Consider the following 12,650-nt stretch of genomic DNA (forward strand, 5'->3'; position numbering starts at 1 on the left):
TTAGGGCGTAATCATTAATATTCAGGGCATTTAGCCTACATAATATTTGATGGGGGGCGTTAGGGACCTGGATAATGGATAGGGGGGCGCTGGCACAAAAAAGGTTGAGAACCACTGATCTAGACCCAAAACAAAATCCCAACAATATTATTACCATGATGTGAGCAGAAAAACTGGATACACACAGTGAACCTTTGTGCACTCGTATATAATTTCACAGCATGTTCTCATGTTTGATCCGATCTGTTTCTGCAGTGGTGTGTTTGGCTGACAGCGGGGGATCTCCCACAGCAGAAACACACAGAAACAAAGGTGCCCTTGTGTTGTTTAGCTCTGACCACATGATTTCACAGAAGATAAAATTCCTCTGTTGTATCCACCACATCGTTTGGTAATTACAGATACAGGACTAACAGCTATTTGCATAATGTGTGCATGTGCGTGCATGTGGTTTTACATTTTTTCGTGAGTCTTATCTCTATCTGTATGACGATGTGTGCAACTTTTGGGTTGGAGTTGTCTTTTGTTGCAGCCTGTACCAGCCTGTTGCAAGCATGCTAAAAAGTTCACGCAATTAATGCAGAGATTGGTTAAAATTCCTGCAATTCCTGAAGGGGCGCAATTACAACAAAGAAACACACTCATGTATTCTCAATCACCTAAGAATGGGAAGACAAAAGACTTGATTGTCATCCGCTTGTTTATACTTTTCTAAATATTTAGACAGATAGGACATTTTTTTCCTTTCTGCTCTGAAAACTCCTTAACATCAACTGTCTGAGTGATGCAGCAACCACAGGATGGCTATAGGCCAGGATATTCTCTTTTTGGTTTCAACAGAAGCAAGACAAGCCAAAGGAGGAAACAAATTCAAACATGCAACAATTACTTTAAAAGGACTCCAAGAAGAGTTACAAGTCCAACTCCACAGGGCATACCTCCATTAGCAGCCTCCCAAGGTGACAGTTAAAATGTATTGCTGATAATAACTCAGAAACCACTAAGGACTAAAACACAGACACGGGCCGTCTGGTCACCCTCGATGCAGTGATTAACTATGATGTAACACAGACACAACATAAAACCAATTTTGAGACACCCTTGGTATCAATAAAAATGACAGCTTTCCAGGAACTGAGAAAACAGCTTTACCCCCGACTAACCAATTGCACTAACCAAAGCCTGAATTTCACAATGCTGACTTCACATATTTGACTCAGGTCTAAAAACCACACGGCCACACTAACCTCACCTCCCAGGAGCCTGCTCGACTCATGTTACTGTACTTCATAAATCCATTAGATATGCTGGTGGAGGGCTATTGTGCAACCGCAGTGACACAGCCAGTGCCTCGTATGACACATTCACATAGCCACAACTCAACATGTCTTCAGTCAAACTCACATTCTGCCTCATTACCACAGTGGCCCTTACCCAACATAAGAAATTACATCACAATTATTGTATATTAAATTTCCATCCGTGTTACAAAGTATCTGGCACTGTGTTAAGTGGTGGTTCAGTACAAATATGTCAAAAGCGTCTGTGTGCAACTGCCCAAGAGGACACAAACTACAAATTGTCTCTTGGATGAGCTTCCTTGAGACTTGAGATCCAGGCAGTTTTTGACATGCAAAGCTGGGTTGTACCTGAGGGGCTACTTATGCAGTTGCCAGGGCATACGTGAAAAGAAATAATTATATTCACATATTGAGTCAGACTACATTACGTGCTGAGTGTGTGAAAACTGGTGAGCAAGTGAGAAGTCTAAACTGTTAGCTAAAAGTATGATTTAATGGTTGGAATAGCTAAAAGTGACCAGTAAATGGTTGAAGTAGCTAAAAGTAACGGATAAATTGTTAAAATAGTTAGCTTAAAGTAACGGATAAATGGTTGAACAAAAAAATAAATGGGTGGGACAAAAAAGGTTGGAGACACTGATGAAAGCATCCACCATCTCTTCTCTACAAATGCATGCAGAAAAAAATGACGTACTCAGTACTCACGTTAGTCTTGCTGGACACGGCGAATGTGGCTCGGCTGGAGAAGCGGGCAGCGGAGGGGCTGCTGCTTGACACTGGACCCGTCACCATGGAGGAAACTCTGGAGCCAACGGGAGGGCTGCTGGAGCTGGGGGAGGATGAGAAGGAGGCAGGTGGAGACGCAGAACTGGCCTGACTGCTGAGGCCGCTGTAGGTCTGGGCCTTGCTCCCCGGGCTGCAGGGCTGGATGTGGACCAGAGCCTGGCTCTGAGTGTGAGCCTCACCCTTCCCGTAGATCACCTCTTTGATCTCCTGATGGTTCTCCTGAATGTCACTGAGGTGATTCTTGTGATTATGACTGTGATTGTGGCTGTTGTTAAGCAAGTTGCTCCTGTCACACATCATCCCACTCAGGAGCTCCACCTGTAGGGTGAGAGCCTCCAGCTGACTCCTGAGCTGCCGGTTCTCCTGCTGGAGCTGAGCTACAGCTCGTTCAAGAGGCCCGCTCAGGTTGGCTGTCTCCTCCAGACGACGCTCCATGCCCAGCTTAAAAGCGCTGACGTCCACGTGGATCTCCCTAATGGCATCCCGCAGAGTGTTTTCATAACGGGCTAGAGCTGCACACACTGTCTCCCCCTCTGGAGAGGAAGACCGGGGGTGACACAAGTCTCCCATCTCAGCCAGGGTTTGGGCTTCCATTGGTGCTGCTGTAGCCACTGGTGATGAAGCGGACCAGACGGCCTCTCAGTCTGTGAGCTAACGTCGTATGAGAGTGAGATCCTCTGGCCACTGGAAAATGAGTAGCTTCAGTCAGGGTTTGGCTGGACAGACAAGGGGTGGGAGGGTGAAAGTTTGCAGGGGGTTGCCTGTTTTATCCCCACTCCTCCAGCTCTGTCCTGGGACGTCCCGGGCTGGTTCTCCTTCAATTATCTCTGCTTTTCAGGTACAGATGTTTCACTCTGTCTGAAAGCACAAAAGGGACAAGACTTTGACCTTAGGCGTGTGAACAGCTGTCAAACTCTTAAAAGAACCGACCAACCCGAGGCCAATGGGATGTCCCGTGCAAAAAAAAAAAAAAATGCAGCTACATTACAAAATATGCAAGATAGTGACAATGAAATCAAGGCTTAAATTATTGAATTCAGATCTACAACAAACGATTACAAACTTAATTCAAACACAACTGCTCTGACTGCATTGAACTGAGGACAATCTCTTTTAAAGGAGTCAGAATGACAGAAAGAAAGCATACATCTCCAAGCATGCTATGTTTCATAACTGCCATTAAACATAGCAGTGAGGTCATTGTTACTCACAGCTGCAACGAACCTACCTCAGCTCTCCGGTCCAGCTCACTAGAATTTCCTCAGCGCTGGACTGCTATATGAATATGCGTGTGTGTATGTGTGTGTGCGTGTGTGTTTGTGTGTATGTGTGTGAGCTCTGCTCTGTGCTGCCGGCTCTCTGGTTTGTTTAAACTTTCAGGTTGATCCCTCCTCTCTTCTAGCCTGGAGGAGGGAGGAGGGAGGAGAAAGGGAGGGATAAAGGAGAAGGGCAGTGGAGGTGGAGGAGTGTAGAAACAACATGGACAGAGTAGTAAATGTGAGGGGAGGGGAAGGAGGCGGGCCGGGTAGGTTTTATATTCTTGCACTGTGTAAACTATTGGAAGGAGGACTCCTTCTCTCTCCTACTTTCTCACTGCACCTCTTCCTCCTCCTCTCCTTTCTATCAAAAGGTATGCCTTTCCCTGCCATCTTTTTCTTTTTTCTCTCCAATTCATTCTTGTCCTTTATTTATTATTTATTTATTTAAAAAGAAATACATAATTAAAAACTCAGAATCATGGACAGGACACATAATCTCATCATAATCCTAATCTGATTCAGTTTGTAGTGTCAATATAGATTATTCATGTCTCAATCTCTGCATCAAATGTTTCACATAGCCAATCCAAACACACTTCTATTACAGAAATGCATTATTTTTTTTCCCCCACAATTTCCACATAGGCTGTATGTTCATATGAGTTTTATACTACTAATTGTACATGTATACCAAAGATGTACAACATAAGCGTGTAAATGCCTATAGAGGGCGTTACAGATCTTTTAATTTTTTTTTATTCTATTTTATTGTAGTTGTGTGCTTAATGGCAGGATGAGACAGACAAGCTGCTGAGGACCACCACCCTCCCCCTTGTAACTGGACCCCAACAAAGCAAACATTCGACACCAGATAGCAAGTGTGTGTGTGTGTGTGTGTGTGTGTGTGTGTGTGTGTGTGTGTGTGTGTGTGTGTGTGTGTGTGTGTGTGTGTGCGTAACAGACTCAAGCAAATACTTCAACATTCCACCCTTCTGTTTACTGTCAACAGTGTGTAAGTGTGTGTCAGCAGTGCAACAGGGAGCATTGGGAGATGAGGAGGGGGCTTGGTGAGGTGATTAAGCGGAAGATTGTCCCCCACCCTTTCCGTGTCTCTCTCTCTCCCACACACACACTCACACACACACACACTCCCACACACACACACACACACACACACACACACACACACACACACACACACACACACACACACACTATGTGAGTCTGCTGGGGGCTGTACAAGACATAGATGGCAACAAACCACTGTAGAGGTCAGAGGTCACAAGTATAAGCTTCATCAGCCTCCTGAGGTTTTTAAAAACTGATAAATCTGTAAATATATGTTTTCTTCTATTGACACTGTTTTCCATCCTCGAAAGTTTAGCTTTTTGAAAATCTAACACTAACTAACTGATATGTAGTTGTCAACCTTTCACATGCACATTTATGTGTAGCAGCAATATTACATAGCCAACTTCCTGAAAAAAAAGCAAATCAATTAACACTGCTGTAAGATATCAATACTTTTTCAGTACCTGTGTTTGCAGAGCAAAAGCATGATTAAGTGTGTGACATCAATATATGGCTCATTAGATTATAGTTATGAAATTAAATTAAACTAATCTTAATTTTGCTTAAGGCACCCTGAAAGTCCCTGTAGCCCCCACTTTGAGAACCACTACTTTCTAGTAAGAACGAGTCAGCAGGTTACGCGGAATGAGATTGGCATGGCATGAAAAACTTCAGCTGTCGTCACAACAACAGATCTTTCGCTCTCTTGCTGAACTGCTTCCCACAATCCTGGTTTCATTGTTTTCATAATGACTGAATATGTTTTACTTCTGCGATGCTGGCTCCCTCCGTGCAGAGCTGAGGTTGTAAACGTCCAGTGTGATTACTGAGGAGGAGAGGTCACACACTCGGATTTTATTCTCATCTGGTCGTCAACCCAGTAAAACCATTTGTTGATATTGCAGAGACATTTGCAAACAAATTTATTCCTCTGTGTGGGGTGTCTGCCTCAACTGATTAAGTGTGGATTAGGTCACGTAGCAGGCTGGAATAGACATTTGGGGTTTGCGATATATAGCACACTAATGGACAAAAATATATCACGGTTGTCAAGAGCCAAACATCTGCAAAAAGTTAAGAAAGCCATTGTTATTTCCTCATATATGCCTTTATATATTCTCCTAACGGTACTGGGGGAAACAGGTTTTAAAGACTATACAGAGGTAGACTGAGAGCAGAAAATCCCCAGCTATGTAAATCCTAAAACCACCCGGGAAATGTGAATACACCAGGAAATAATGGACACTCTTCCATGCCTCCAAAAGTACTGCATACGTGCTCATGAACAAGGCACTGAAGTGGAAACTAGCTGTGCCAGTTTTGCGTTCATTGTAAAGTGATAAAACCCAAGTTGTTGTAATTATCATCTTCATGATCACATGATCACGTCCATAATCATCTTAGGTTTAAAGCTGTACCAATAAATATTTTCAAATTAGCAATGGAATAAATGGCTGTAACGTGAAAGAGGTTGTCCTAGTGACAAAGCCACAAAGCATTCCCACCCAAACCTGCAGGTGCCCTCAGCTTAAACAGAGAATTTTTATACATCTTTCAGCTCATTGTTTTGGTTTTACAGCCTGCACCTTTACCGTTTTTGGTTCAATGGTGAAACAAAACTGAAAGAACACAGATCTAATCATTCTCTGTGGTCCTAACACTGTTTTCTCAGTGGCTTTTACAGGAAAGATGATGAAACATATGACAAAAAAAATCCAACGCACCTTTTTGTATTCACGGTAATGAGATTGAGGTGAGATATAGAATATACATCTAGTGATGATTTTACATCATCACAAACTATCCTCTCATCAAGGTATGCATTAAAGAATGGTCATAACATTGAGTTGTCATTGAAATTACTTACAATAGGCTGTTTTGGGTGTCATATTAGATTAGAGTTGACATCCTGTCAGGAATCATGGAAACGCCAGATGTAAATCTTATTCAAATTGTTCTTTTATCAAGAAGGAAGAACAATACTCTATGTCTCTTTTTGGATTCTGTTTATATATATATATATATATATATATATATATATATATATATATATATATATATATATATAAGTTCACCAATGCTTTTATTTCAACACATTTCTTGGCATCAGTTCACAGCTGGCAACATGAAGGAGAATTTAGTACTGTATTTTAAGTGAATAATGTTTGATAGATGTCATTGTGGAATTAGTTGTTTATAATTAAGTTGTTAATTATAGGTATGATAGTATGGACATGGTGAAACTGTACAGCTAAAGATGCCAAACTCAACCACATTCTGCCTCGGTCCTCTCTAATTTCCCCGACGTCATTTTCCACATCCCCCTATACAGTATATTATAGGGGGTTAGGATACACACATAAAACACACGCACACACACACACACACACACACACACACACACACACACACATATCCTCTCTGCGTCAGCATTATCCTCATATCACCAAACTCCATTAAATTCACACATGCACGCACGCACGCACACACACACACACACACACACACTGGTTACAGACTGTAAAGATTAACAAGAGGGCTATGAGTTAGACCACAGAGAACAGTGTACGTCACTGCCACTTTAAACAGAACACAAATATGTCCACGCTCCCTCAAACTCCCATAAACACACACGTGCACACTTACACATGCAAACATCGCCCGCAGAAAGCAGAACTGTTCAAGAGCAAACTGCCAAACTGATCTTTGTCTAAACATGAAAATGAGACAAGCTATGAGTAAGCTTAAAATAATACCGCTTCTGATAATCAACACATATGAAATAGTTTCATTCTTCTTCATTGTTAAGACTCACTCCAACTTCATAAAGATAAACATGCAATGTAGTGAGTGTGTATTACTTTAAGCATCATATTACAGTAAATAGGCATCATATAAAATTCATATAAATTCATTAAGATTTTTGAAAGGATTTATAAAAGTAATTCTTTGTTTTTATGCTGTGTGAGTGTGCTGAGGTTATTACTAAACTAGCTACTGTTGCTATGGACACTGAGAAAACTAACACCTTTTGAAATGAGAACCATCTGTTTAACAGGAACAATGTACCTTTAGCATACCACATTAGCTACAGTATATACATATTTTATCTCAAGCTGATGCGGCTTCTCGTGCTTTCAAAGGCCCTGTTCAGACCTGGCATTACTGTAAGATGCATCTTGGGGGATCAGATCTCAGGTAGACATCTTTAAGTACGTCAGTTCACACCTGGCATCTCCACGTGCGTCTTGCGTGACCACCTGTGATCGGATCTCACTTCCCTGTTCTATGTGGGGTGACCTTGTGGAATGGTCTAAACAATAAAATCAAACAGAGCCATAATATTGTACAGTTAAAAAAAGATTCAAGAAAACAATACCTGACAAATAGAGAAAGGTGACCTGAATATATGAATGGGAATGTACACACAGTGTATAGTTGTATGTGGTTTAAGTTATTGGATGATTGTAGGACTTACATTTTGTATGCTGTATATGCATATCTATTAGTTTTTTTTCTGTAAGAATATGATAGTGTAAAGTAGGGGCACTGTATAAGCTTTATGCTTCTGCCTGCTCCTTCTGGAACTCATCCTTTTCTTTGATTTTTGATGGAATCGGATTGATTTGTAAACGATTTTGCTTTGTTTGTGTTTTTGTCTGATTGGTTTATTCTTTTCTTTTTGTTACATCATTTCCGCTTGCAAAGACCAAATGAACCAACATGTTTTCATGCACAGGATAGAATAACGATATATTTGACTATATTTATTGCTTTTTCCCTGATGGTCTGAAATGGTGAGAAAATTGCCAAGTTTGCCTTTGCCTATGCTATACGCCAAGCTAATCACCTCCTGTATCCATCTCTGTACTTACAAATATGAGAGAGATAGCAATCTTCTCATCTAACAAAATATTCCTTTAAAAAGTGCTGGAACATCATTTTTTATCATTGTTTTTGCTTAGTTTGAAAATAGAAACAACACCATGTTTTAAATGAATTTCTTGACAGCATTAGTTGTAAGAATGAACTCTTTGTGAACAGTTTTGGATTATTTCTCTCAGTGGGAGCACTCTCCAACAAATCAAGCTCTTTACATCAGTCTTCGAATCACACTCTGTAAATTCAGGACAGCTTGGCTCTGACTTGTCTGCCTGGAAGCCAACAGTGAGACACAATAGCACACAGCAGATCGTGCCAGGCAGTCCGTTGTGTGGTGTTGACAGACAGGCTACCTGCTGGCTTTGATCCCAGTCTGATGACATACAGCGCTGTTCCTGCCGGTCCATGTTTTACAGTAACAGATATCACATTTTACCCGAAAACAAACCTTAAAAACATCATCCACTCCACTCCAACTCGCCTCGACCCCCGCATGACATCAGAGTTTCCATGGGAACCTGTCAGGCCTAAACAGGGCCATGGGGATGGCAGCCAAGTCATGATGTCATTGACACTTCAAAGAACAACTTTAATGAACTGCATATGGAGCTGAGAGAGGGAGAGCCAAAGAGAAAGAAATGCATTAGTACAAAGTTGCTATCAATGTAATGTGTCATGTTTATACTGAGTTCCACAAGTGTTTTGGGGAAAGTAGACTTAATGATAGTAAGGCCACCTGGAGAAAGAGGAAGATAATATCAATAGTCCTTTCTCTCTACCTCAAAAGCTCAGTCAGAATAAAAGGATATTGTAAAGGGATGCTGCTGTGAAAGTGCTCCTTTTCTAAACGCCACTACCGATTCCCAAACACATTTTTTGAGAAATAGCAACCGTAACTTTCTCCACATGCCAAAATAGGGTGCATGGTGCTGTATAGAGAGTGTCTCTCTTTCAGTGTCTAAAGAGTCTGAAGAGTGGTATCTTTTTTTAATTATCTTTCCGAAACCAAAAAACACAACATCACAAGTGTAAGTCCTTATCTGCTCTAATGTACGCTGCAAACGTTGGCATTGCAGGCTGACTATCTTACTGCCATTAATTCCAAACGCAAGGGGTCTGCCTGTCATTAGCTAACCATATTATTATGTGGGATTACAGGTTACATTAGAAGAATAGCGAAAGTAGTATATCAGAGTTTAAAGTGCTCTTTATTTGGTTTAAACTTCATCAGTTGCAGCCAAATTTGCTAACTTATTGGTTACTCCTCATCCTCAAATTCTCGTGGAAAAGTGAAACATACCGAAATGATTAACATTAAAGCATTAACATAACTGTTTTGCTAGTTAAAGTATGTTTTTATAAAACGTTCAAACCATGCAATGTTATGTTAGAACAAATAACATTTTTATTTACATTTTAAGTTAAAATACTTTCTCGTAAATGTACCACTTTAATCTCGGAATTCTTGGATTATTACCCCCCTCCCCCGGCTCTGTAATTTTGAATGCGTCGTCATAGCTTTCATTATAACTGCTTTCTATGAAAGAAAAACGGTTGACAGTGTGTAACTGCAATGTCGCTGTTGAATTCTTTAAGTGTAATTTTTCAGTGTTGTGAGCCCCACAATCAAAGTCCATTCATTTACATTGTATTTGGATGGAGGCAGAAATCTCAGACCGGTCTTTATTTTCAAACTGCGACATTTGGAAGACAACTACTATTTTCTGAGCAACAAAAGAAGGACACACCAAGATTATCCTCTTTAGTTTGTAAAGCATGAGTGAGCGTAGCAGAAACCAGTGTGCAAAGTTTAAAGTAGGAAAAATGGATAATGGATAATGCAGCTGACTTTTGTTTAGTGGCATCGTGGGTGAAACATGAAAGCTAACCTTTCAACCCAATCTCATATACTCACATGATGCACTCTGCAGAGAGGAGAGTGATATCAGAGAGACAGTAAGCAGACTGAGGGAGACACACAGTGAATGAATCTGGACTGGGTGTCCACTGTGGGACAGCGTCAGGATTAGATAGGCGTGGAAGTGGACAGGCCTCTAATGTCAACAGTAGAGAGGATACTGGGGACCTCTGTGAGGATGTGACCTCAAGACCTGGATGGACTTTGGGAAGTAAAGTCTATCCATGTGGGTAAACAAGGGGAGACACTGAAACCCACACATACCAACGTGGGTACATTTATGTTTGATTTTACAACATTAATATTTCTTTGGATTGTCACTGCCGACGTTTGTGCTAGTATGTGGCATCCTTTACGTGGAAACATTTGTGCCACCCCCAGGTTTTCTCTTACACAGATGCTATCATGTTGTTACTGACTAAAGTAAGAACACACACACACACACACACACACACACACACACACACACACAAGTTTTCCCAGGAGCCAGTGAACAACTTGAATACACCGTTAAATGATGACTGATTCTTAAATGATGTCATTCACCCACACTGAGCCAAAATACATTTCAGTCATATCCATCAATTGTTCTCTCTTCTAACTGTGTGCACACACACACACACACACACACACACACACACACACACACACACACACACACACACACACACACACACACGTTGCTCAACTATATCAAAACCCCAAGTTACCAAATCAGCCCTTCAGCTGGCAGCGAGGCCCTGATTCAGCATTACATCACCCTTTCCTTGTCCAGGCCCTGGAGCCAAACACACACAATCAACCACACACACACACACACACTCACGCACGCACGCAAGAACAGAGTCAATTAGCAGGGTTGTTAGAGAACATCCATCATGCCTAGCCATTTTTCCTCAGAGAAAAAGTTTGGAAAGACAACATCATTAGCTTCGGGCAGCAGCAGAGCAACATGTAATCTGTGAGCACTTCTGAAAACACAGGAGATTTGTCAAAGCTGCTGAATTCAAACAGACCTCAAATGCTACAGCGCCACTGATGCTGCAGTAAGAATCAAGGCCAATGTTGGTCTTCATAATGGGAACATGACTTGTGAATAATGAACAGTTGCATATCATGAAAACAGAAACAAACCAAAACTCACAGGTGATGTAAGTCATCACAATGCAAACCTGTGGCCAGTTAGTATTTGAGCACACAAAACTATATCCATTGCACAGACAGTGGGTGGAATGGGGTTTTACAGGAGCCGAGTTTTGCCACTGGGCTCCCAAACAGGTCCCAAACAGGTTTATCTGCCCCTCGTGTAGAACCATGCAGGAAAACAGACCCTGTATAATTTCTCTGAACTGATATCTGTCCTATATTTAGCTGCTGCTCTTAATTTCTCTCTCTTTCTGTACATTTTATTCCCATGTTCACATGAACTCCTGGCTCAATCTGTAAGACACAGTGTCTCTAAGAAACACCCCTCCACTGTCCACTAACTGCTTATTACATTTATTTCTTTCAACCAGAATAAATCTTCCCCAGGTGAGAGGCTGAACATGTGAGGTACAGACCTGCAAGGAACTGATAGTACAGTACATGTAACACTTATTTTCTGCAGTATATCTATTTTTATGTATATTTCATGACAGTCGCCATACTAGCATCTTAAACTACAATACACATGTACAACCATGCCACACTTCCACCGCATAACAAAACATATATTTACATTTACAGTATTCAGACTCTTACAGTTCAAATGTGTCAGGGTTGAACAGGAAACGTTTTCATGAGCCTGTAAATCTAGCTGAAAGTAACGTTGCGTCACATCACTTTGTATCTCTGTGAGGACTAATGTAATCCAGTGACTCATGGTGGGATCTGTAAACACTGGAGGTTGGAATACTCTGGATCAACCCTTCACTGACCCTGTCGTCCTCTGCACACTGCTGCTGCTCACTGATTTATACTTCAACTTAGTAGAGGAGAAGGCCCGTTATATAAGTGAAAACATATACATCAATGCACTGTCTGGTAGTGACATGTTTGGCCTCACATCAGTCGCTAAAAACACTAAAAAACCCAAATGGGTCATTCTGACTTTTGGTATGGAAACTGTTAAAATTCTGACCTGTAATTTCTGTGTTCCTCATGAGCTTGTCTGCGTTATTTTGTTAAAAAAAACACAGATTAGATAAATAGTAAATAGATAGCAGAGACAGAGGAAGAGATGTCAGGCTTTATCCCAGTACTGTACATCCGGTAAGCCAGACTAGTATGGTACATACTTTAAGAGGTATCCAGGCACTGAAAGCCAACCTGGACTATTTTTTTAAAATACCAGGGGCTAAAAATTTGTCAAGGCAACTATTTGATCCTGCTTCATTAGATGATAAAAAGGTGAATACCTTACAAAGTAAATGCCTTACAATGTAATCGCCC

The 12,650-nt window shown here is 41.2% G+C and overlaps 1 protein-coding gene across 2 annotated transcripts in view; it reads right to left on the reverse strand.

The window, feature by feature from the left end:
- The window catches only part of smtnl (smoothelin, like), a 63,870-nt gene that overhangs the window by 37,779 nt on the left and 13,441 nt on the right, over window positions 1-12,650 (reverse strand). Inside the window, exons 2-3 of one of the 2 annotated variants that reach the window (XM_028573362.1) lie at window positions 3,316-3,490; window positions 2,007-2,945 (exon numbers count right to left, since the gene is read on the reverse strand). In XM_028573362.1, the coding sequence (XP_028429163.1) occupies window positions 2,007-2,681 (675 nt within the window). In that variant the 5' untranslated portion in view covers window positions 2,682-2,945; window positions 3,316-3,490. The remainder of the gene's footprint in view (window positions 1-2,006; window positions 2,946-3,315; window positions 3,491-12,650) is intronic. The other variant, XM_028573363.1, reaches the window with a different exon arrangement.

Source organism: Perca flavescens, chromosome 3 (assembly GCF_004354835.1).
Source record: "Perca flavescens isolate YP-PL-M2 chromosome 3, PFLA_1.0, whole genome shotgun sequence".
In the NCBI taxonomy this organism is placed as follows: domain Eukaryota; kingdom Metazoa; phylum Chordata; class Actinopteri; order Perciformes; family Percidae; genus Perca; species Perca flavescens.